General features: G+C 40.4%; 1 protein-coding gene across 1 annotated transcript; it reads left to right on the plus strand.

Annotated features, from left to right (window-relative positions):
* The first annotated feature begins 1044 nt into the window (after positions 1–1044).
* On the plus strand, positions 1045–26598 carry LOC8051521 (U21-ctenitoxin-Pn1a-like). Its single transcript, XM_040215482.1, has 7 exons — positions 1045–1121; positions 5510–5522; positions 12514–12578; positions 13287–13311; positions 14358–14547; positions 20328–20461; positions 26434–26598. Exons 1-7 carry the CDS (start codon positions 1045–1047, stop codon positions 26596–26598), a joined length of 669 nt encoding a protein of 222 aa, XP_040071416.1.
* Positions 26599–27297: the final 699 nt, after the last annotated feature.

The raw sequence follows: 27297 nt of genomic DNA on the forward strand, positions 1-27297 counted from the left end.
TCGTTGGCGGCAGTTGGTCGCGACCGCTTGCGCCATCTCTTGTCTCCCATGCGAAACGGCGCCGTGTTGTTTGCAAACCGGTGGCGTCGCTTCGTTTCTATAGGAGCTAAGCCTTTTTCTTTCTTTACTTTTTCCTCAGGTAAGTTCGCTCTTCGCAAATTTTACAAAAAAAAAAAAAAAAAAAATGCACCATCTGTGGGCAACGCTGCACAAAGTCGTAGCACGATAGGTTAAGAAACCGAACTTTCCGGTCGATTTAAAGAGCCTGCCGTCTCCTTGTTTCACCCTATAGACAAATGCAAACACAATATAAATTCCGCCATTGAGTAGCTCCCACGTATCATGAGACGTGGTCTAGAAAGACAAAACTCAGCTCTAGAGGTATATTATAATTTAAGTGGAAGCCATACCACCCGGAGGTGGGCCTTGAATAAAGGAGAGTAGTAAGAAACCTCGTTCCGTGCTTCTACGATGATTGAGATAGATAAATCATAGGGGACCTCATCTGGAGTGTCTATAAGAAAAAAGAGAAGAATGGTTTGGCAACCACCTGTATCAAAAACACGAAAGGAAGTAAGCCGTATTTGACTAGAATGGCTAAGTGTGCTTGAACCCTCTTGTACTGCACGATAGCTTTAGACAAGGAATCTCAAAGAGAGGAATAGAACATATACTTTACGTGTAATTTATTTATGGTCCAAGAGTCAAGTAATATACCTTATGAACTGTTCCATTCCTAACGCTTTTTTTCCTGTAAACTTAAGCACTTTTTGCGCCATACTGAAAATATTCAGAAAAGTCGTATTCATATCAGCCGCTATTTAGACCTCAGTTTTATCAATAAAAAGGATTCAATATATAGTGTATTCCACACAGTAAAACGTAAGAACAGTTTCTAGGATTTCTAAACGACAAAAAGTGTTAGTTTGGGAGGGCAGTCTTGACCGGAGACCAAAAACAGTAACTGCACACAAGTTACTAACTGGTCACGGGGCATTAACATACCAAACTAAAGGGCTTGCAAATAATACGATAAAGAAATAAATGGGTTTCGAAGCAGCTGCGTTATTGTTGTCACAGAATAACCCAAAAAAAGATTCTGCATTTTTAGATATTTATTTGTTTAGTTTCGAGAACTTCCTTTATGATAATGTTTCCACGCTTTCAAGACTTCGGAAGCAGCTGCGTTATTGTTGCCACAAAATAAAAACAAAATTCTGCAATTTTGGACATTCATTTGTTTAGCTTACAAAAACTTCCTTTATGATAATATTTCCACACTTTCAAAACGTACAAATGTGGTTAGGCCAACTGGGGAAAGTAAAATTAAAAAGGGCTGGAAACAAAAGTAAATGTTTTAGGCGTTATGAGCTTTACTTCAGAGGGCGACATTGGACCTGTTTGTGAGTTCCCTTGGTTTGCCTTAGCTTACGACCAAATGTGGCGCCGAACCAGCGGATAGTAGTAATTGAATGGGATATTTAATTATTCAAAGCGAAATTTAGATATCCATTTACTTAGTTTATTTGCAATAAAATCTGTAGCTCGTTCAGTTATTTGTATTTGCAGTGCACGCTGTTCACGAGAACTTTGCTGATAGCATTTCTGCACGAGATCTTCAAGATAGCTATAGAGCCCGCCAAGGACACGCTGCCTAGATAATGACGACCAGATTGAAACGACGGTTGTGGGCAGGGTTTGATCAACACCACCTAGACAAATTCAAAGCCTCAGCGAACGTAACTAGATTAGCTCTGTTACGGAACTGCCCATATGCCTCCTGCTCCGAAGCTTTGAACGAACTGTGGCGCCCTTGTTTTGGGTAGTACAAGTTCACCTGATTGGGCCTCGCACTAGTGATGGCACGTTGAGTGAGCTTTTTTCTTGCTGCGGGGTGGGAGGGGGGGGGGGTAAAAATAGAAAAAACACTTTGGACGTCCGAAATCGTCTAGATTACACGCCGCAACACAATCAAATATGCCAGATTCTTGCCACCACCGCTACTGTACGCATCTCGTATCTCTGAGTGGTGACGTCTGAAAACTGGTGTCCTGACGCTTTGTTCTTTTTTTTTTTTTCCTTTTTATTTTAGAAGGTGTCAAAACGGCGTCTCTCAGGACACGATCTTAGCGCCTTAGCTTTGACCTCTGCTTTAACGACATAGAGTTATTAAAATGTACGCTAGAGGTTCAACTGGCGCTAATGGGACTTCCGGGGAGCAAATTGAAGCAGACAGCAACCAGTCTCCGTATCCGGTGCTCCTGTGCATTCCTCTGGGGACACGCGCGCAATTTTGTCTTTTCGCCGAAAATTAACAGAGATAACTTTTGTAATTCGGGTCGTACCGAATAGTATGTACCTTTGTTAACTTTGTAAAAATGTAATTGCTTTAGCCACAACTTTTTTCTTTACCACTGAACAATGTTAAACGCCGCTATATTTCAGGCTCGAGCCTCTGTTCATATGTAAGAACGAGCGACGATTGTAAGCAACATAACAATCGAAAGGAATGTAGAGTGTCGAGAAGGTTCGCCAGCATTCCGGTGCTACAAAGTACGACAAATATTTTAGGAAACCACGCACTGGCAACGTTCACCCCCGCCAAAACTAAAAGTATGAAGAAAAAAAGATGGATTCGGCAGAAATATTTGGAAATTTAACGTTAAAGGCCGACGTACACTATCGCTTTCCACTAGTGCCCCTTTTCTTTTCCTGCATCTTCTCTCCTTTCTAACTATCCCAAACACCCCTAACGCTGCTCACCTCGTAGCTTAGGAGAGAAGGGGCCTTAGACTCGTCAAAGAAAAAAAAAAGCAAATTGGGTTGTGGGGATATTTATACAGCGTGTAGTTGGTCTGCCATTAAAGTTGCGACGAGTCACACGCTGTAGATGAGCAATTTAGACAGTGCAGCACAACCGCTAGCCTGGTGTTTTTAACGTGCACCACGCAGTAGTGATACACGACCGCACGCCGGTACGATGCTCATCGAGATCGAAACGGGCAGGAGTGGGGCTCGAACCCAGAATCCCTGGGTTCTGCAGCGCGAGCTTTCGCTACACGCGCGTCGAGCTGGGTGTGCGCTTTAGCCCGCTCGGCCGCCGATACCCCGACTCGTCAAAGTCAAAGTTAGTGCCGCAAGTTCACGGAGCGCGCGAATAAGACGCCGGCGAAAAAAAAACCAAAAAAACGCGAAGTCATCGTCGGGATTTTTCAATCGGTGCGCTCCATGAACTTTGGCCCCAACTTTGTGTTTGGCGAGCATAGAGCCCAAGGACGCTAAAAGGCCTATCATCCCTGTAAAGAACCGAAGTTGTACAGGGCGCGACATTGTTAGCGCGAACAAGCGATCGCTGGTTTTTCCACTTTTTCTCTTTGAAACCAAGGGATGTCATACAAGTTATTATGGCTACGGAAAGAGCTCATCTATTTCTATAATGTAAGCGATAAAATTTCGTGCTCGCTAATACTATTTAGAAGTAATATGCGAAAATGTGCCAATGTCGTGTTTCGCGCTAACAGTGTCGCGATATGCACGTCTGCCTTTAATCTTCTCAACGCAGAAGTTTCTAATAAAAATACTGGAAACGCAATTGAAGAATAGGGCAAGCACGTATATTCTGTTTCCGGTTGAGTGATATGAGGCGAAAAGCACAAGAAAGGTTAGATGTAGTAGCTATACTTTTAAACCATTGTTAAACTTGTATAGATAAGTGAAAACATTACACAAAAAAGCAAAAATGGGCAATAGGTTATAAGTGTGTTATATTAGAACGACAGCGTCGTTCATTGTTCACAATTGTGAACAATGAACGACGCCAGAAAGAACTCTGAAACGTCCCCAGACGTGTTAAAGGGCTTTGTATTTCAATACAATTGTAACATGTTAGTGGAATATTTAATATACATGCCTAACTGTACACGCATTGCTCCGTCAAAATCATTTGCATAGATTTAGTTGGTATATAGTTGCAGCTGCTCAATACCATGTATTTAAGAAAGAGCCGTTATACACACTTGAAGATACTGAACTTAGCGGAGAAAGAGTGACATAATAAGAAGCTGAGTTACTTGCAGACAATTGCGAACTATTTGAGCGACCTGTAGTTAGATATTTGATTGCTAAGTTTAAAATTTGCGTATTCAATAGAATAAAATATAGTTGTAATTCGAAGTGGAGATCGGTTACGACATTAAAGGCCACGAATAGGTAAGCACCTGTCTGTATAGTTTGATTTTTAGGTATTCATATTACCAGGAATGCAACGAAACGTTCGAAGACCCTCAAGCACAGTAAGTTTTCTGCAAATATTTTATTTTGTTTCTTGAACTCTTAATAATAGAGATTATGTCCCTAAGATCTCTAAGAAGGTGAAAATAAATCTAGTAATTTATTACCTGCAGTTTGAAGACTTTCACTCAAATAATAAAATCCTTTTGCAACGTGTGAAAATTTATTTTGAGATATTTTTTCGGCTTTCAGGTTGCTGTCTTTTTATGAATGTCTCTCAAATATCTCCTACTTGAAATAGCTTGCAAATAACTGTGATTTGAAATCGAAGCAGTTACGGGATCTGGTGTATCACTTTTTGACATGCATAATAGCCTTTGTTATAAAAGATGCTGCCGCCAAGCTAATGCATAAATATGTTATATGCTCGGATTTTAACAATACCTAGAGGAATAATTTTTCTACAGGTGCTCGTTACCCACCAACCTGCCCATTGTCGCGCTTTCCGGCGGAAAAAAACAAAATAATTCAGACACTAGTTTCCAAGCGCAGCTGTCTGAGCTCAGACATTCACTGTAATCTTAAAGATCTTCCAGTCTTCGAGTTTGCTTTTCTTAAGTGGAAAAAAATCATGACTTTTTTTAAAAATCAAATAAATCAGATTTATTTTATTTAAATCCAATTAATTTTATTTAATTTACTTTATTCACAAAATAGCGCGTCTTAATCGCTAGATAAAATTTCAAACATGACATTGTTGGTTGTTTTTGGGCGCGTGAAAGTAAAGATTATTATTGTTAATATTATTATTATGCTCTTATTATTCTTATCATGCTGTAGGATCGAGTACTTCAGCTCTTTTGCAATACATGCTTGTGCTCATTTTCTAGTATACTCTATTTTCTGCTGGACGAGAACATCTACATTCTTCGCAGGTTCTTTGAAATTTGTCTTTTGCTGTAGTGTGAGTCTGGACTGCACATTTCAACTAGCGCTATCTTATTGTCTTGTGTTTGTGACTTTTTCATATTACTTTCTAGAACTTTCCTGTGAACACTGCAACAGTTAGGTTCTGTTCCACACGCCCTTGTTGGTTTTGAAGAACCTGCCTTCTGCGCTTTTGAAATAACCCTGAGTAAATAAATTTGTTGTTATTAATTAATATTAATATTTATTATTATTATTATTTTGAATGATAAATACGTCCGATCGCTGAAAACTATGCGGACGGATTGCTTTAAAATTTTCAGTAGAGTTTAAGTAATAACTTTTCATTTAGTAAACCCGCCATTGTGGATCAAGAACAGTTTTGTTCTTTTTTTTTTTCTTTATTTGTTTGGCGGGTTTTTTCCGCCCAGGGGGCAGAGATAATGGCGTGAAGCCTGACAAAGTCTTGCCCCCCCCAACAGTTCAACAGTAAACAGTACAATGAATATAATCAGCAAAAAGTATACTCAGTAGAAATTAAAAAAAGCACAGTGGAACAGGTATTTTAACATTCGACATTGTGACTTGTAAAAAAAAACAAAAAACGGCACAATCAAACAACCAGCAAAAACATGTTACACAGCAAGCATGATTCGAGGCGTATAACACATGTAACGTCGTATGACACAGAAGCATCATATCACTAATATAAAAAAAAAGAATAAAACGTTAGAAGAAGGTTACAGCCTAAAATAGGGCTGATGGCAGCAATTTAGTCTAGAAATGAATAATGATCGAATATATGCCAAGAGCCATATTTGTAGTCAAATATAAATACATAATAAAAATAACAGCTTGGTCTACATATCACACAAGTGAGAAGCTCATACCACTGCCCACGAGAAAGCTTCGGCACAGTTTTTTGAAGGCATAAAATGTTTTATTATAATCTATAGTCATGTCTGTTCTGTTTAGCATCTTAGTTATCTGATATGACAAAGCAGTGCGGCCATAATTGGTTCTTATTGAAGGCATCCTTCGTTTTGGGTCTCGTAGTTGGTACGGACCTAAACTCGATTTTGGTGTGGAGTATATTCTATGTTTGTGAATCCATTGTAAGAGTTTAAAATAGTATATTTGGTCTGCCTGAAGCATATTATATTTGATGAATAGAGGTTGGGTTCTTATGTTTCTAATATCTCCTTTATAATTTTCGCACATGCGAAGAGTCCTCTTCTGCAAGGTGATAAGTTTGACATAGTACGAATTGATCGTCGTCCCCCTAACTAAGATACCGTAACTGATTTTAGAGTAGACCAAAGAATAGTACAACGTCTGTTTTAGCCAAGTGGGCAGCAAGTTTCGTATTTTATATATACTTCCCGTAACACGAGATAATTCACCTTTGAGTTTATTCACGTGAGTGTTCCATGAAAGGTCCTCGGTAAACCATACACCAAGAAATTTTTGTTCCGACACTTGCTCAAGCACAGTGTCTTCAAATTTTAAGCTTATGGGGCTGCAGTCGAGTTTATTTATTGGCTTAAAAATAATATACTTAGTTTTGATTGTATTTAGTTTTAAATAATTTGTTTGTAACCAGTTGGATAGCTTCAATAGATAGACATTTGCAGCATTTTCTAGGCATTTTTTCGTCACTCCAGAAAAGAATACGTTGGTATCGTCTGCATACATTATAAGGTCGGGGGAACCGGATATAGTCGTTATATTATTAACATATATAAGAAAAAGAAGTGGACCTAAAATTGACCCCTGAGGGACACCATGCTGTATTTTAAGTCGATTTGACGATTCGCCGTTTATTAGTACATATTGGTAACGATCCGCAAGATACGTTTCAATTAATTTTAGAGCTACTCCGCGCACACCGTAAATTTCAAGCTTTCTAAGTAAAATATTGTGCTGCACAGTATCAAAATCTTTACTTAAATCTAAGAAGAGACTAAGAGTAAATAATTTGTTCTCAATATTTTCTACTATTTTATCCTTTATGTTAAGAAGCGCTAGCTCCGCCGATTTTTGCTTTTGAAAGCCGTATTGGGACTTCGTTATTATATTATGCTTCTCAAAAAAACATGTTAATCTATCAGCAATGACACGCTCAAATACTTTAGAAAAAACTGGAAGAACTGAGACAGGTCTGTAGTTATTAATCTTTGTCTCACCCCCTCCTTTATACACTGGAGTGACCCTGGCTATTTTTAGCTCGTCAGGGAAATCGCCGGACTGAAGCATCTTATTTACTATATTCGATAGAACTGGACTAACTATGGTCACAGTGTACTTAGTTCCGATTTGTTCCGATTTGTTCAAAAGACCACTTCGCTTTCTTTTTCCTTTTGAGTCTGATGTAAATTTTCTTGCTTGATGGTTTCTTGATTTAAATACAAAACTGGCGCATAGAAAGCAGCAAATAATAAAGAAGCGGTAAATAAAAATGTATTTTTCGGTAAAAGGATTGGTTTCCAACATCACAGGAAAACCGGTCTCATTTAAATCACAATTAAGATCTTGATTTTTATTTTCCACTCAGCTTTCTTTTAGTAAATAGGTTAATTATGTTCTTCGATATTGAACAAATAATCTTTTATACAGGCCCGCGTTTCGTATAAAAAAAATTAGGGAGGCTCAATTTACCTGTTTCCCAAGCGTCCCATATGCAGAATGCCCTTGCACTTCATACGCATGTCTGGGCGTGGCGCTAATACAATAGTTATGCTTCCGAAAACAAATTTTTATTTAGCTTTGCTGTAACGTGCGTGTTTTGGTTACACTTTTTTGTTTTCACCTTGACGCACTGTGTTAAAATACAATTTGTTAAGCCAAACCTTGGAGTAATTAAAATAGAATGGTATCTTTCTCTATTATTTTGTCTTTTAGTTCTTGTGAATTATCTCGTATATATTGCGAAATTTTCTTAGCACAAACTGCGGCGTCAATAAAAAAAAGACGCACCTATATTATTTTGTCTTGAACTTTTGTTGTACAGCAACACGCAATGTGTTCCCACACATTTTGCTCACCCAAACTTGGCTTAATTGGAAGAGAGGCGCTATTTCTTTCCAGTTTGTTGTCTTGCTCTTGTCACTCTCTTTACCCTGGAATTCAAGTTTCTTAAGTATCAATTTGTTGGAGGCATGTTAGATGAGCCATTACGTGATTTGACATGAATCAAGCTGGGGAGAGTGGTGTAAGTGAGGAATCGTAAATGGGAAAAGGATATCTCGACGATACGGCACCAGAAATTCCCAACTTCACTCCGACATAACGTATTCGGCATTAATAAGCACTCCATGGGAGAACATAGTAGTGTCATAACATTTTTCTTATTTAATAACTGTGCAGTGTAAAGAAGACGTCCTTGCTGCGCGGAATTCTTCCAGTTCGTCTGAAATGATTGTTTTAATGGTGACGTGTTTCCTCCTCGCACTGGATGAAAGTAAGCATAATTTTTTAAAGACCAACAAGCATTGGTACGTTGGTCCCTTATTGAACCAAACCGACATGATGGTTGACAACGGCAGATATATTTATTACGCATTCCGCCACATGACATTGTCATGTGGTGGGATGCGTCAACATCACTGTTCACATTGTTGTCCAGATTAAAAATATTTGCAAACAATACATTTTTTAAAGATTAAAGTAGCAAAACAAATGAAGTACTTTGTCACAATAATCTTTCAGTTGTTGATATAAGCTAACAGCTATCTTGTGATACATCGCTTGGGGTATTGATATTAATGAAGAGAACAGTTAATTGTGCCACATTGTCAAATATTAGATATTTGAAAATTTTTAACTCGGTTTCCCCAGTATTAATTTTTCTTTCAGGTGGTTTTAGGACGAGACTTTTGCCTGGAGAAAAGCTCTATATAAAATTGGTTTATCGTTTTTGTTTCGTTTAAAAAACAAAAACAACGAAAAAGTAAAAAAATACTCCGAGTTCAGGCGAGCTGGTGTAAGCTGAGCATGATGGTAAACGTGCAACTATGGTAGGAAAACGGAAAAGGCAAAGGAAGGCAGGGAAAGAACTGGACTGTCTTCTTCTGTTTTCCTTCTCGTTTTCTATTTTCCTATCCCAGCCTCAGGTCAACCATCATGATCAACAAAAAAGCCTCTTTTTGTACTGTCTAAACATTCGTCCACTCCAAGCTTGCTTTATTTCGTTGTTGTTAGCGATTCACTAGTAAGAGACGTCGCAGAAAATTGCTCTGCGTATGTATTGTCTTACATGTCTTTCCAAGAGTTCTCAAAAAGTGCAGTTATTATACAATCAATGCTGGAACGTCATTTGGCCGCAAAACTTGAGCGACCTTAGAGATTCATTTAGAACAAGCAGTGACCTCATAATTTTCCCACGTCTGACATTTTTTTTGGGGATACCATATGGTATCCCGAACTCGTCGGGGACGTGTTTTGGGTACCTCATGACTAAATAATTGAAAACCGATATTGCTGAGCTCGCTAGCGTCTAAGGGTTGAATCACCACACCAAAAACCACCGGTTGCTTAAAGATCGGATTTCAAGCTGCTTGTTTTTTTTGTATTAAAAAAACAGGTTCATCCACATCTTTTCTATTTTGCGATTGTTAATGACATCTGTGAAGTCTAAAATGGGAAGTATTTTTGGTATGACTGCACCTCAACTACATTTAAAAATGCATTTGAGTGAGCTTGGGTCAAGATAAAATATGCTGCGAAAATATTTTAAACATGTAAATGCACCTTTGTACTCAGTTCTGTCACTCCAAAATCTCTAATTTTTCATTTACTAGACAAATTCGAATTGCAGACTTACGTGCTCGGGTATCTAAATTAGAAATTTGGTGAAAGGTAAGTGTTTACAGGAATATGTTGCTTCCGTGTTGCAAAAAAGTGCTTAGGCATACCTAGGTAAATATTTGCAGTACCAGTGCTGTAATTGGGTATTCTACAAATGAGAGTAAACCATAATCTACAAAGCTAATCGATTTTTGGCCCATTCGAGTACGCAATGCTCATTTATATATATTCTTACCGTTTTCACCCTAATATTTTATAGGCAGTCACTTGATTCCAGCTTGTTTTAATCCAATACTAAAATAATAAATATATCTACAGCGCGAGAAAACATGCTTTAGTTTGCAGCTTCCACATTAAAAAGAAGCTTTTTTTTCCGGGCTTAGTAATATATGGCAAATTACTCTTCTACTTCTGAAATAAAATAACCGACTGAAAAAAAATTAACTATTTTTATTTTTAAGCAGTTTAACAAAAAATAATTTCAACCTTTTTTAAAGATTAAAACTGCAGTTCGTACTTTAGTGCAGTGCTCTGGGTGGCCTTATCCTGATTGCGGCAGAAGCCTCGTAAGCGGGATGTCCAAATCATTTATTGAAAAACGGCCGGCGAAAAAAGGAGAATTTCCCTGGCAGGTAATGTTACATTTTGATAACCTGATGAAATATGATATAGCTGCAAATCCTTAAAACATATAGTATTTGAACTACTGCTGCGAGTAGATAGCCTCTCATCGGGGTACTAAGCATACTAGGCAGATACATCAATGTAATCATTCTGCCAAGTTCGCTAATCACCATTAGACGGTACTAGTTCTTAATGCATAGTAAAAACAAAAATTTTGAAAATGGAGAGAAAAACAGTATTTGCTCAAATAGGGAACTTCCACGGCGGCTTTTGAATATTACTTGGAGGGGTCGGGAATACCATAATGTATGGGGTGAAAACAACCATTGTATTAATATTGCCACGAACGACAAATGATGAGGTGGCGAATAACTGCAGAAACTAAACGTTTAATGTGGCGAAATTTTCCTAAACCAAAATAAAAATGAATTGCGAATAACAGGCGTCCATGACGACTTAATGGCAGAATCGAGCGTAGGCGGAAGAGTGACCCCGGTTCGCTACGCGGAACTATAGTTATAAACACGCGTTGTTTTTTGGAACAATCGTCGTAGAAGCTTCGGCGCGTAGAAAATCCTGATCTCAATAAAGCAACACAATTAACGAATACACCAAAACGCGACATTACATGAAATAACGAAAATGTGCCTGCGCTCACAGGCATCAAACCTGGGCCCTTTCCGTGGGAGCCAAGCACGATAATAACCATTCGGTCAAAGGCGCACAGCCTACTTGTCTAGCTGCGCGCGCCGCAACACCAGTGCGTATAACGGCTCTAACAAAATTATTATTTTTAAACAAGTAAACTTAACAGGACGCAATGTATTTCAAGCCTTAGAACGTATGATGTTTCAGAGCAGACATTGGGGCGGTCGGTAAGGTTCTGCATGCCTTTGGTTTAGTGACATGTATTGCGGTGTACAAATTCATCAATTTGGTTATTATAACTGGTTATACTGATTTACGTGAACACATATTTTGAAAGCTATCCGGGTTTTGTAAATGTTGATTTACTTGATATTAATACCTGAAGAAGCACTCACTCCAGATAAAAGTTGAAACAGAAAGCTCCCAATTTAACACGTGAAAAATAATATAACACTCTTCTAACTTCATGCGTATAAGAGATGTGTAAGCACACAAATCTCGTTCCTGCATGCTCACCTCGTGCTTGCTGTATAAAATAAGTTCATTAAATATATTGAGATATGTAGAAAGAGCCCGATAAAGATACAAGGTCAGTCATCGACCACAATAGGAAAACATATATGCATATTATAGAGAAAACGATCACAATTGTGATGTTTGCTATATATTTTAGAGAGTCAACTTTGAAATTTTCTGTTAGGCGGAAAGTGATGGACAGGCAGAAGGTGCGGACATATTCTTAAAAAAAATATCAACATAATATACGGTCTTTTTTTTATCTAGTTGCGATTCTGTGGAGCTAAGGTTGCAGGAAAGAACGTCAGTTTATTTCATGAAATATGGTTTGTTTTAAGCAAAGCGCCGAAGTCATTCTATGCTTATTTTGATTTTTACAGATGCACCAAAATGAGCCTCATAAATTTAGTTTTATAAATAACTTTACTTTTTATTTTACTAACTCTTTTTATATTCATGTGAGAAATTTTTTGTTTCAGACTACGTATAAAAGAGGAAACGTATCGGTTTTATTTTGTGTTACTTCTGAAGGCGACTGCATGCGTTCTTGCGTTTTCTTTTCATTTTGTACAAAATGCAGATAATGTTCTACTCAAGAATAATGCACGCCGGACGCTCTTTCTCAGATTGATCTCAGACTAGAATAATGTTCATAGCACAAGATTGAGGGCACGTGCATGTCTTGTATTAGACAAACGTTTATACACACACATGTATTAACATCCCTAGGTCCATCTCATTATGAGAACGTGGGATGAGGAGTTTTCGTGTGGAGGGTCCATTATAACTCCGAGCGTTGTTCTTACTGCTGCGCACTGTGTTGAAGGGTAAGTTTTGCTTTTTAAGGTTTTGTGTGTTCGTGAAGCCTGTAACGGACCGTTATTATTTGTTCAGAATAATTGAAGAATACTCGGAAGTTACGGCCGGATGTATCAACCTTTTAAGAAGAGGTCCCTACTTTCAGACACGACATGTGAGATTTTTCTTGTCGTACATCGTCATTTTCGTTTGTTTGTGAAATTTATTGTCCCTTTTATGTGTAATGAAATGCAACCACACATTAATGAAACGTTTCTCGTAACGCAGCGTTTTAATATCTTTTTAGAAAAAAAAATCATACTTACATAGACTATACAATTAAATTGGCCTCTCGTTCGAATTATATTAAAAAATTATTATCCATGGACCTTGATTGAATTAATGCTTTGCGTTATTGTACAAATACAAAAAGTGCCTGACTTGTGTAAGACGTAATTTTTATTTGCCATAAATTTTGAAAATGTATGTCAGTACACCCAGTAAACAGCAAACTGTGGCTATTTTTTATATCGTGAAATTATCAAATTTCTTTTTAGGCTCGGGACCTGTGGCTACGGCCATTACAATAACAAGGAATGAAATATGCCTTTAAGTGTAATGGCATATTTAATATGCTGTTAGACTGCATAAATTGAGAATCGTTTACGAAAGAGGTCACTATGTAATTACCCTAATGTATCAATATCATATTTAATGACGCATATATTTTCGTCTAGGACCCCAAAGACTCTCGTGAAGTGTGTAAATACGTCTTGAGGTATAGTTATATCACAAAGCTTATTGATTATACATTGCAAAAAAAAAAAAATCTCCAGTCTCAAATTTGTAAATAGTATAATCTTAGGTTTACAGGTGTTTTTTTTTTCTTTTTGTGAATGGCAGACAAATATCCCTTGCAAGATTAATTCACCGCCCCAAAAGATATAATGACGCCGTATTGGAAACTGCTAAAAAGGGCACCTAGAAAAGAGAGTAACGCATAAAATAAGTGAGTCATTAAGTGTCAAACAAAGTTACTTTTAATTATAACTACTAGGCTAAATATTTACTGGGCACCAACGTAGACCCTTCGATATACTGCGTTTCGAGGCGCGTGTAGCGTTTTAATAAAACATTGAATGTAAATCAGCGCTAAAGTTCTAATGTTTTCGTTTCTCGAATATGAGCACGTATTGCCACTAGAAAATTTTTATATCGGTGGCGTAGAGCAGTGGCTAGGTTTTCATGGCAACATCCAATTGATTACCGAATGCACCAAGACGCATGATTATATGGCGCTTCTTTCTATTCGTAGAAAAAGACAGCCCTCGAAGTTTTGTAAAACCAACCTATTATGTAACAAAAACCTGACCTTGCTTCGCCATAACCTGACTGCTTCATCACAATCTACATAATATTTAAGTCATTACAATCACTCCTTTTCTTCATGAAGACCGCGCTTTATTCGGACGAAATGGCGCTTTTTTTAGAAGTTTTAGCGAATATGTGTGCGAGGAGATATAGATAGAAACATAGGTTTGAGGACGTGGGCGTGTAAATTAAAAACGAGTTTCTGGATGACGCAGATAGCGCTGGCCGAAGAAGGCTTAAAACAACTATGACGTTAATTAAGTGCAAATCTGGCTATTGTATTCAATGAAAAGTACAACGTACTTGAACAAAAATGTGAAACAATTTTTTTAGAACGTATCAAAAATGTTTTGCTGCGAGTTGCATATTCATTTCGCCCCAATATATGAAAGCGTAGTATTGTCTAAGAACAAGTAACCAACTTATCGCGATTTCAGGTGAAGGAAGTGATCATGCACAACAGCTTTGATTTGGAAACCTTATCCAATGATATCGCACTGGTAAAGCTACGCATTCCCTTTTACATTGAAGAGAGCGAAGGTCACATTGGTGCGATTTGCATTCCGAAGAAGATGTTCAGCATCATGAATAAGGTCACAGTAACGGGATGGGGGAAAATTTCAGCAAGTAAGAACGCCTTTGTCATCTTACTTTTTTTAATCCCTTCAAGGTCTTGTTTGATCGATTTTCAAACACATATTAGGAATCTGATAAAAATACGGATATTAGGATATTATATATTTTACTCTCATTAAGTGAGAAGAGAGCGGAGTTACAAAAATAAATAGTTCCTATTTTAAAAGCACACAAAGGATATGTTTGGGGGGATATGTTCGTAGCAATAATCAGGATGAGGTGCTGAATATAAAATTAAAGTGCAGGCGGGCCGTTAATGGCATCGAAAAAACGGTGCGTATTGTTTTGACGGCCACAATATACCGAAAATTAAAGAGATGTTAAGCCGAACCGTCCTTTTTTTTTAAAGAAAGCACATTGCCTTTTGTGCACCGTTCAGTGCTGCGAGCCCCGTCACCAATTTTTTATTCGTTATATTTGCGCGTACACAACGCCATCTCGACAGTTTTGACAGGAGTTGTTCACTTAACGGCCTTTGTTATAAAGTGAGCAGTGTTTCTACAGAAAGTGTAAAAGACAATTTTGAGTAGAATAGTTTTATAAAATCTAGGAAACTTCGAAAGATGAAGCAATTTTCTTAATCTCCATTTTTATTACGAAGATGCTGGTTCTGAGGCATCAAGTGTGCGTGAAAAAAAAATATATCTCCGATAGTGTTCCACCGGGGGGTTCTATATGAACGAATAAAAAACCGAAACTACATAGTTGCTCTGCCAATTGCGCATTGATGACCTTAAAGGTGGGGCACAACTTATTTGCCATTATGCTTTATATATTCACAAGTAAAATGTCCAAAATAATTACGCACAATCTTAGGTCATGTTGGCATTGAACATTCTTGAACACCTTTACTTTTGTCAGAGTCAGGTGGGATACCGTGTTTGTTTGCAAAGCGAAAGAGTACCTTCATTTTCATGCTGTCGAATTCGAACTTCTAAGAAATTTAATTGGAGGCTTGCCTCCTGGAAGAAAGTGAGCAATTAATCACGTTCTTCACAACTAGCTAAAAACAAAATAAAAAATAAACACATTTTCAAACCTCTGTAGCACAAAACTAGAGCACAGTTCTTGAGGAGGAAAGGGTACGCAGGGGAGGGTATGCCCCCCTCCTCTCTACCCTCTCCTACTCCCCTTCTCCTCCCGTCCTTCTCCCCTTTTCCCCTGCTCCTCGTCCTTCCCTCATTTACTCCTCCTCCCCGATCCTCCTCTTGGTCTCCCACCCTCCTCCTCATTCTCAACTCCGTTCCTCGTCCTCCTCTCCTCCTTCTCTGTACTTCCCCCTTCTCCTCCGTACCCTCCCCGCGTCCTCCTGCAAACCCTCCCATCATTCTCCTATGACCCCCCGCCTCCTTCCTTCCCTACACCCTCCCCTCCTCCCACAGCTTCCCCGCTTAATTTAGCCGAAAAATTGACACCACGTGGCCTCAACTGCAATTCAATTCCCCGCCAAATTTAGCGGGGAATTGAATTGCTCGTGAGGTCCCGTGACGTCAATTTTCTCGCGAAATCTAGCTGAAACACGGAATGTTTTTCATAGTGGACGTTACACCAAGTCATGTGACGTCATTTTTCCCGCTAAATCTAGCGGGGAAACTGAATTGGTGCTGAGATCCCGCGACGTCGATTTTCGCGCAAAATTTAGCGGGGAATTGAATTGCTGTTGAGGTCTCGTGACGTCAATTTTCCCGCTAAATCTAACCGAGAAACTGAATTTGTTCACAGGTGACGTGACACCCAGTCATGTGACGCCATTTTCACCGCTGAATTTAGCGGGGAAACTAAATTGGTCTCGAGGTCACGTGACGCCAATTTTTCCGCTAAATTTAGTGGGGAATTGAATTGCTGCAGAGGTAATGTAACGCCATTTTCCTTCTAAATCTGGCGGAGCAACTGAATTTGTTCATAGGTGACGTGACTCCAAATCATGTGACGTCATTTTCACCGCTATATTTAGCGGGGAAACTGAATTGATGTTGAGGTCACGTGGAGTCAATTATGCCGCTAAATTTAGCGTGGTTAAGGTGACGGCCACGGTGACGCCGACGACGCGACAGCCGGAAACAGGCGCCTAAGTGCTCTGCTCTAATAATGACATCGTCTATGTAGTAAATGATTGTTATCCATTTTAGTGATTTTAAGCGACAATCCTTCATTCGCTCGAATGTTGGAGCGGCGCTACATGAGCCGAAAGCCTTTACTTTAGATTCATAAATGTCGTCCATAGCTATTAAAGCAGCCTTTTAGAGCGCAGCTCTTAGGCGCCCTTTTCCGGGTTGAGCGGCGGCGGCGTTGGCGTAACCGCGCGCTACATTTTGGGACGTTTCGCCGCTCAAGATAGCGGGGATATTTTCACACCAAATTTAGCGGAAAAGTGTTTTCATTAAATTTAGTGGGAAAATGTTTCCGCTAAATTTGGCAGGGTAATTTCCCCTCTAAACCAGCGGGGAAATGTTTCAGCTAAATTTAACGGGAATTTTTCTGCTAAATTTAGCGGGGAAATTTCCCTTCTAGATTTAGCTGGGAAATCGACGTCACGTGACCTCAACGCCAATTCAGTTTCCCGGATAAATTTCGCGAGGAAATCGTTCCGCTACATTTTATAGGGGAAATTTTTCCGGTGCATTTACCGGGAAAATTTGCCCTCTAAATGTAGCGCGAAAATTGAGGTCACGTGACCTAAACACCAATTAAGTTTCCCCGTTAAAATTAGCGGGGAAACATTTCCGCTAAATTTGCGAGGAAATTTTCCCTCTAAATTCTGTGGGGAAATTTTTTTATCAACTTTAGCGGGAAATCTGCCGCTAAATTTAGCAGGAAAATTTCAAATAAAAATTTTGCAGGAAAAATAACATCACGTGACCTCAACAACAATTCAGTTTCCCCGCTAAACTTAACGGGGAAAAGGACGCCATGACTTCTTCTCACGTCACCCATGAACAATTTCAGCGGCAGGGGAAGAGGAGGAGGAAAGAAGGTGGAGGAGGAGAGACATACCCTCCCCCTCCGTACCCTTCCCTCCTCCTCCTCAAGAGCTGCGCTCTAATTTCGCATTACAGAGATTCGTAAACGTCTTTGATTTTTGTTTTAATCTCACTTGTCGACTTCGATCCGACTCCGACAATAGCCGCTGCAAAATAATAGACAAACAAAAATAGACCTGAGCAATGTGCAGGCAACAGGGAGTTTAGAATAACGTGCGCAATTTTAGCACACGTTAGAGCTAAATTTAGTCCTCCGGAAGAGTTTTTGTATAGCGTTTCTCCGCCGCGGCGCAAAAGTCCAAGGATCTCGCGCTCGGAACGCCACCAAGTTGCAGTAAGAATTTTTTTATTTCACATACGAAATGCTGCAATTAAAAAAGAAACGAAAAAAATAGTTTCTTTTTAGATTAGAGGAACAGTTTAGATTTGTTTAAATATGAGAATACGACAGGAGTGGTCGACCGGTCGTGCCCGCCATACGTCGCCTCGGTAAAAGACGTCTCCTGTACTGACTGACTGACTTTCGACGAGAAACGATCGCTCGTCGCGAGCAGCAAGTTGCCGGCGATCGCTGCCCACTTTGCTGGGTCATCCAAAACGTTTCTGACGCTCACCTCCCGTAGGATCGCAATGTCGTCCTGCGTTGAAAATAGCAGACTGGAGGAAGCCGCGGATATCGCGTTCACGCCGCCGCCAAAGAGGCCGCAGTGGCCGCAGCGGCCGCAGGCGCTGTTCTGGCTGGGAGCCGCCATTTTCTAAGTGTTCTCGTCATGGCTTGAGCCAACTTGTGATCATAAATTCTTTTCGGAAGAGTGCGAACGACCGCAAACTCTTTGCGTACGCACGCAATTTCTGAGAAATGGCGTACGCTAAAATGGTGCGCCCGCAAAACGCGAACGGAGTTAGCGTTCTGCGCATGCGCGGTGGCGACGATGTTGTTCTTTGCGTGAGCAAAGCTGTAGCGTGCGCTATCCTAAAACTGCCTAATTAAGCTTATCGCCAATACATGGAAATCGGTGTACATATTTTTTGTGACCGTTTATTCGACGGTTTGGCTTTAAAACTCCCACATCGTTGCTTTTTTTAATCTCCACTCGTTATACAAACATAGAGTAAATATTTTCTGTCATACCGATAGCGTGTAAACATGAGTGCCTTGTATATTTAGGTATGTAGCAATTCCGTTATTTTTCCATTCTCCCTTTCGTGAAAGCACTGTTTTTATTGTATGTGTGTCCATTTTTCGCCACCGTCCGCACGACTGTGCCGACGAAACGAGTCGAGGCGGCCTCGTCAAGCAAACAATCGTTAGCTTTCTGCCTCCCCCCCCCCCCCCCCCCCCCGCCCTCGTCGTCGTCTGTACTGTTTTAGCAAAAGAAATAAAATTAAAATTGAAATTGAAATATTGAAATACTTTGAAGTATACTCGAGGCAAATAAATTGCTTATTCGGAGTATCATTATCGGTAGTGGTAAACTAATTACCTGAGCCCGCTAATTACCGTTTAAATGTTTTACATGTAGATTCTAATTATAGATTGGATGACCGTTGTCAAAATATGCTCAATAGGCCGTGGCTTATTTAGGTATTCTGGCAACAAAATACTCCTCGGTGGTCTTGTCTGGCTGGTTTAAACCGCGACGGAAGTAGTATGTATTTCCGGGTGCGATGCTTTCGGCCCTTTTCATGGCGCAATACAAGATGACTTCGCCATTTAAACACCGCGGTAAAAAAAAAAAAGTTTTCTGGCTATCAACCATTCATACAGAATATTTGGGCGAGGAACAAGATATGTCTAGCTTAAATGTGTCATAAAGGATAAATAAAAAATTTGTTATACGGATATTTTCGGTAAATACTGAGTGCAGTACTAATTATTACTTTTTATTTCTATCGTGACTTCCGCCGCTTTCGACTAGGTAAGTGTAAAACGAATCATTTTGGTTTAAAGTTTCCATTAAAACATATCATCCTTAGTTAAATAAATTTTATCAGTCACAGTTTGTCTCAATTGATATGATCCTACTTTAGCATATCTTTTGAGATAATGTGTTTTTTTATTGCATGAACTCAATGCAGGATACATTTTTTAAGGGCGTATACACCGTAATTATAAGAATAGAGGATATTCTGTAGACAAGACGGTTCTCTCTAATTATTGTACTTGCTCACAGTGTAGGAATAGATACTGTGAAGCTATAACTACTGAACCTGAATTCAGAGTCTTAAGAACTTTAAAAATTCTGTTTAAAAAGTTCCAAGCCCGCAGCTTGTACGAAAGTTTAGGTCTGTTGTTTTACAGTTGTTTTTTTTTTGCCTAGAACTACAGAATTTACTGAGTTCTGTACTGCATTAAGAGAGCTTTAACTTTTGTGCAATCATTGCTCGAGTTTCCGTGTAAATGAGTGAGTTTACTCTACCACATACCGCTTTCATTGTGTTACAAAAGATGGCGAAATTGTTACAGTATATTGTAGAATGATTGCAATTTTAGAATGATATAGAGGCAGTAGCGGGTACGAGATTGTTACAATATATGATTTTTTTTCGTGGATTGTTTCGACATATATATCAGCGTCCACAGACAAGCTCTCCTTCTTTTGTTTTTGAAGTGCAGGCACATAACTGGAACGATATTATGTAGCTCAATCATTAGAAGTGTTTATGATTGGCTCGTTTATTGTAAGTGTCTATGAGGAGTGTTTCAAACACGTGGATATGATGTTGCTAATCACGAGTTTTCTCTATTTTTTTAATATTCTTAAACCTCACTAAGTTTTACGCTTTCAGATGGTCCAATTTCGGCCGATATGCATGCAGCTGTTGTCCCCGTAAAGAAAGACCTAATCTGCAGGAGACATAATGAAGGCTACAACTCACAAAGTATGTTCTGTGCCGGGACCTCCGGGAAAGAATCATGCGAGGTATGGATATCTTTCATATGCTTCTTGTATTGCAATTCGAAATTCTCCTAAGCTTTTTCTTTTTTTGAAGATGAAATTTGCCGCGTGCATGATCAATAAAATAGGCTTCTTCATTTGTCTAGAAGATTTGCGCACCCTCTTTTCTGATCGTAAAGGAAAAGGAGACCAGAATGTCCTTGCCTTGTCAGTCTCGCCCTAGCTCTTTCCGAACATTCTAGGTCGAATATTTGAGATGACGAGCGAATTAGATAAAGAACCCTGCGCCGTATTGTGGTTTCATTCAATGATTCTTTCTCGCGATAGCCAGCTGTTATGCCGACGCACCGTCGCTTGCCGCAACGCAGCGCTCGTCTCGTGAGTGTCAGCTGAACGTCTTGCTAAAGTAGATTCGAGATTCTCCTTCGCGTCACATAACGAGACCAAACATAGAGCGACGCCAGCCACGCGCACCGCACCTTGAACGCACTAACCGAGCGTTCTCGCGGCGTACAGCTATCTTAATTTACTTTCTTATTTTTTTTTTTCTTTTAGTTTGGCGTGCTTTCGGGAGAAGGCCGTTGACGGGAAAGCCGTAGCGCAGCGCGCTTCTTTGTTTCGCTACGTTTATGCTTCGGGAGTTCTGATTCCGGGGTTGCCGCAACGCCAGAAACGGTGGCGCTGCGATCGCGTTTAGCTCGAGCCTGCATTACGTTTTTTGTTTTCACTGCTTCTGCTACAATAGTTTAAAAAATGGCAACATTTTTAGCTTAGAGGCTCCAAAGGTCGTATAATAATTGGATTTCCTTGTTACGGGAGTTTATTTTTCTTGTAATAAGGGCGTGTCTTTCCAAGTTTATATTTTGAGCACATTCGATGCTTTTCTGTGTCAGTTTTTCGTGCTGGACAAAAAAATGGGCGTTGCGCAAAAATTTATTGATTTTGCAAACCAGGTACCTGAGGAGGTCTATGAGGGGGTCTATGAGGGCGTGTAGCTTAATCTGCAGGTTGCTGGGTTTGGACGATACAATATGCTTTATTTACGTCTTACAAATTAGTTTTTTTTTTAAAGATACACCGTGAAAGTTACATTATTGCGCACTGTGAAGGTGAGTCACACAATGAAAGGGACATGAAACCAATCGTAACAAAGTGGGATAATTTACTATTATTTAGAGCACAGCTCTTAGGCGACCATCTACGTGTTGAGCGCCGTCGCCGTCGGCGTCGGCGTAACAGCGCGCGATGCATTATGGAAAATTTTCCCGCCAAATTTAGCGGACGAATTCTTCCGCTAATTATTGTGGGTTAAGTTTCCCGGCTAAATTTAATGGGAAAATTGACGTCACGTGACCTCAACACCAATTCCCTTTCTCCGCTAAATTTAGCGGAGACATGTTCGCTAAATTTAGCGAGAAATTTTAACGAAAATTTTCTGCCAAATGCGAGGGCAGCAGGCGAGGAGGAGGGAAGGGGGAAGAGGGGCATACGCTCCCCTTCGTACCCTCCTCTCCTCCTCCCAAACAGCTGGGGCTCTAAACTCGTGAAACACGAAGTTGGAGCCGAAGTTCACGAAGCGTACCGATTGGACTATCACCACGATGACTTCGCACTTCTGTCGCCAGCGACCAATCGGCGCGCTACGCGAACGTTCGACTCCAACATGGTGGTAAATGCTCCTAAAAACACGGACCAGGAAAGAAGCACACAGGACGAGGCGTAACTTGCGTCTAAACTTCACTGAAGGAAGCAGAAAAAAAAACAAGAATAAAACCTCACATGCGCAAAGATGATGGACTTTTATTAACCACCTGGAAAGTCTGCCGTCACTGCTGAGTCAACGATAAACGCCTGCTCTTTATTAGAAAAGGCAACAGAAGGAGCCCTGATACACGCATTCGTCCCATGGGCCCTTGTCATGAATGCCTCATGTATTTCGCGTTCCAATTTTGTTACGAATTTTTCCCTAACTAATCTTGGTACTATTAAACTCGGCCTGGCATTCACACCTGTTACAATGTACAGCCAAGTGGCCAGAGGAAAATTGCCTGGTGGCGGCGGAGTGTTGTCTGATTCTATCATTAATGCACCTCCCCGTCTGGCCAACATAAACCCTACCGCAAGACAGGGAGACCTCGTAAGTTACCCTTAAGGCACATTGCCGAAACTTGGCGGCATGAGGCTCGCTGCACACCCCCTCCGCATCACCCGGCACACCAGCACTATTTATCCTTTGAAAAACTTAGAGAGCTTGTTTGGGGCAGGAAAGACTTCAGGAATGCGAAACTTATTCACCACGTTTTGAGGCTGTGAGAGATCTTATGTACACAAGGCAGGACAGCAGGTCTAACTTCAGGCCTCTCTCTCTCTCTCAGCCTCCTCTCCCCCAACAAGCCTCTTCAGCTTCTTCACCAACCTTTCAGCAACATCACATGAGACCCCGGAAGGGAACCCACATCCTGCAATCTGCCTAGCTGCAACTGAAAACTAAACTCCTCCTGCGAGGGGAAGTTTTTTCAAGGAGGCAGCCAGACAACGAGAGGCCATTCCCCTCTTTACTAGCTGCGAATGGCTCGAGTCTTATGAGAGCAGCTTTTTCTTTGTTCGGGGCTCATACGCCCAACACAGATGGTCGCTCTCAAAAGAAAAGACCCAAGTCCAAAAATTGCTGGCGCCCGGCGCTCGCGGTATCATGCGGCCTTCCGCAAAACTCTTAAAAACCTCAAGTACTCCAGAGACCATATTATCTTCGTTAGCCTCTACAGGATCTCTGTTTAAAACTAAAAAAAAAACGTTAACGTACCTAAAAAGTTTGAGCCTGTAATTCTTTACCAACAACCTTTCTATTGCCCTATCACACGAAGCAAGAAAAATATCACACAGTACAGGCGCCACCCTCCATCCAATCCATACGCCTCTTTCTTGCACAAACGACTCCCCTTCAAAAGAAACCAAGGTGTTCTTAAGGTAGTGAGTTAGCAACTCTAAAAAGCCTTCTACAGTTATTCCAGTGGAACTACGGAATGGCACCTCCCCATTCTCTTCGATGCATGTTTTCACAGCCACCAGAAGTTGGTCATGTGGCACAAAATGAAATAAATCTTCCACATCTATTGAAAATCCTTTTACCCCCTTCAAGTCTTCGCTGTGCAGAAACTCAATTATTGCTTCAGAGTTTCTTACAAAAAAAGGATCAAGCGAATTCAACCCCAAAATATGTCTGCAGAAAACGCCTTCTACTTCTCGCTGCCAGGTGTTCTTTTCAAAGATGATCGCCCTCAACGGGCGCCCAGTCTTGTGAGTTTTTGCCGTGAAGAACTATGATAAATTAAGCTTCTTTGAAGCTTGTGCCTTTTTTGCCAAGCTGGTCGATTCCAACCCTTGGCACAGGGACTTAGTCTGCGTTTTTATCTTCGACAGCGAAACTGGCTGGATAGGCCTGAAATGTCTTTCAAAGGCTTACCGGGACTTCTCTAAGTACAAGTCTTCTCCCACAACAACAAATCCACCCTCTTTATCAGAAGTTAGAAGCTTAAGGCTATTCTCTATAAAATTAAAAACAACGTCCTTCATACTAGCAAACCTCTGTTCCACTGTTAAATTGCTTACAAGAACATCAACACCTTCAGAAATGCATCTGTCCTTGTCCTTTGGATCAGCCATTTCTGCCTAAGTTCTCACTAAGACCAATCTTTCCACAGGTTTTTGTCGCGGCGCAAGGCTAAACGTGGGTCCCTTGTTTAGAATATTTGTGACCTTGCAGGGTGCACTTGCATCCTCCAGAAAGGTAGCACCGTTGTACACCACTTGCTTCTTTGCTTTTGTCGGCAGCATGGCTCGAGGCTTGTTCCACATAAAATCCGTCACCTGTGACAGAAGTCTGAGAAACTCATCGTACCTTCTGCTTGCTTAACGTTGAGTGGCCGTAGAACTCGCACACAGCCTCCACAAAAAGTCCCGGTGCGGGCTCACTTCCACCTTTCCGATTTGAGGATCTTGCAGACCCGCTTACCGTGCCCATCATAACTTTTTCTTTATTTTTGCGCATGTGCAGTTTTATTATTTTTATGTGTTTCCTTCAGTAAAGTTCAGTTGCAAGTTCAGTGAAAGAAGCACAGAGGACGAGAGGTCCTGTGTGCTTCTTTTTTTGTGTGTGCTTTAGGCGTATTTACCAGCATGCATAATTGTACCAACTAGCCGAACTCAGTTTTAATTTCGACTCTAACTTGGTGTTTAACGAGTATAGGGCCCCTGCGCTCTAATTTGGACTTACAGAGAATTGTAAACGTCTTTAATGTTATTCTAAATGAACTTACTAGACATTGAAAATACACATATGGTTCAAGATCTCAGCGTCTCCGAAAACTAATAAATAGGCAGATTTTAAAAAAAGATTTCGGGCGCGTGGGAAGCGCGGTGGAGCAGTATAGGTACTACTCGTGCAACGGACGCAATGCCTGCGGTGCGAAAACACAGACAGAAAAACCGCGCGGGCACGTTTTTGCACATCTAGACATGCACACCTTGCACAAATGGCACATTTAGCCATATCGAACTATAAGGGGAAAAGCGTATACGACATCTGCGCCTGATCCGGCCGCTCAAAATGTGAGTAACGAAATGACAGAACATAAGCAATGAATGGAGGAACGAATGGGTGACTGCGGCTTAGCCATTTGAATCGGGCGGTGACTTGCGCCACCTAGCCAGTGTTCTTTTTTTAAGCATGTATTTAACATAGAGCCATATATCTTAAGATTTATACTTAAAAGCTATAAACGATCCGTACGACGTGGGCGCCTTTATGTAAAGGAATGCTCACACCTTCCGCCCTACGGCTCGCCCGGGAAGAAATAAGAAAATGTTCATCCTTCTATCGATCCATTCCACCAGTCAGAAAATCTCTTCTTGGTTATCTCCGCCTTTCCTGTGTCTATTTTTACCACTACTTACCAAATCCCAGTTTCTTCGCTAGATTAGTCAAATCCTCAGCTACTACAGTACTATCAATTGCTCAGCCGTCTCCTCCTCCTCTCCTCAAGCTCCTCACACGACGAGCTTGCTATATAATGTTCCCCTATAGTAGTAGAGCTGACGTGTAAAAACCGCATTAGTGTAACTTTCATGTCTTTTTTATAAACAAACGGGAAAAAAGATATAAAAATCTTTGTCCACTGTGTTTTCTAAGGTCGTGATACAAGAAAAGGTTTTGTAGATGTCTATACTATACAAGGCGTTTCACGAAAGGTGGACACATTCAATATTACGAAAACTACGCGTCGCAAAAAAAAAAAAAAAAAAAAGTTGAGTCGTTTTGGTTTTGGGCCAGGGGCCTATTTAGGAAAATTAATAAAGTCCGAGATAATTAGATTGTTAATTATTTATGCGTAATTAACTTTTTATTGTTGTGTTTAATGGCATGTTTTTAATTAGAAAATTGCTCAGCATCATCAAAACACACTAAATCAACAGATTGCAGAACGATAGAAGGCACACGAAGCATTTTACGGCTTTCTGAAAAACCGCACAAATTCGACAGGTTTGAAGTTTCGGTTTGCAATCGGAGCGCACATCGGCCCCGACAGCACCGCACCCCGTGGAGAAATAGTGCAACCAGCCTCTGCTGCGGTGCGCGTGGACAGCGCTTATAATTGAGCCACCGCGAATGCGTCATGTTCATTTGAGTTTCTAGAAATACACATTTTGAACACACTGTGCGTAAGTTATGGAATGAAGGAAGCGGAATCGTCGTAGTAAATAATAATAATAATAAAAAAATTCGTGGCGCGCACAGAAAGTAAACACCGACATAAACACACTAGCACAATTTATGTAAAGCTAATTGTAATGAAGATGCACTTGATATCAAAATATTAATTAGCTGTATGAGTCTTGGCTTCCCCATTCGAAAATTTTCTCCGTTCTTTTTTTTTAAATTTTCACTCCCACTTTAAATAGCGTCAAGTTGCAAACCCTTTCTGCGATTTTCATTTCAGGGGGATTCTGGAAGCGCAGCCGTGCAAAAAATAAAGGGTGTGTTCGTACAAGTTGGAATCGTCGCATTTGGATATGAGTGCGTAGAAAGACCAGGGACAGGGTTTTACACCAATGTATCAAAGTTCAGTGATTGGATTGAAAATAAACTCAGTATCCTTCTTTAGCCTCTACCAATGGATAAAAAAAAACGTAGCTATTCGCTGATTTTCGAAGGAGCACATTAGTTTCTTCACACTGGTGCTTTGATAATTGCGCTGTTTAGTTAAGTCGATATACTATTCTCCAAGAACAATGAGTGTTGTGTAGTTTGATTCCGTCACGTACCTTTGACCTAACACTCGGGCCGTGTTCCAAAATTTACACGATCTTACTCCAGGGTAATGGTTTTGTACCCTTGGCGTTCTAAAACCTACCCGCGTCCAGCGTTTCTCAAGCTGTGCTGCCACGCGACACGATCCTCCGGAGTAACTCGGATCTATTTGGGTAAGATTCGGAACACAGCCTCGGCGTCTGCGTACACCGAAGTTTGCGTGTCTGCTGTTAGTGTCGTATTTAGTTTTAGGCTCTAAAGGTATGGGATATTTGCAATCCACAGTGTTTTAGTACAAGAAAAATCTCCATGATAAAGAAAACGTAACCATAAGCACCCATAGTAAGTGAAAGAAGGGTATTAAGGCAAAACCTAAGTTGACATAGGAAAACCATAAACGGAGAATAGCAACGGGAGGCACACAGCACGAATCATACCGGGTTTTTTTTTCTCGGGTTTGTCGTCATATCTGTTTTATACTCCGCATCGGGTGTCAATATGCCCAATCCCATCCAGAGGACGTCTGCGGTTAGCTTTTTTATAATCACATAAT

This window comes from Ixodes scapularis, unplaced genomic scaffold, assembly GCF_016920785.2.
Source record: "Ixodes scapularis isolate PalLabHiFi unplaced genomic scaffold, ASM1692078v2 PGA_scaffold10__122_contigs__length_95168666, whole genome shotgun sequence".
NCBI lineage: Eukaryota > Metazoa > Arthropoda > Arachnida > Ixodida > Ixodidae > Ixodes > Ixodes scapularis.

Bases quoted from the DNA above. Each gene is read 5' to 3' on its own strand.
- LOC8051521 (XM_040215482.1), top strand. From the start codon at position 1,045: ATGGGTTTCGAAGCAGCTGCGTTATTGTTGTCACAGAATAACCCAAAA. The intron at 12,579-13,286 runs GTAAGTTTTGCT...ATTTTCGTCTAG, and splicing joins GCTGCGCACTGTGTTGAAGG to GACCCCAAAGACTCTCGTGA. The intron at 13,312-14,357 runs GTAAATACGTCT...TCGCGATTTCAG, and splicing joins CAAAGACTCTCGTGAAGTGT to GTGAAGGAAGTGATCATGCA.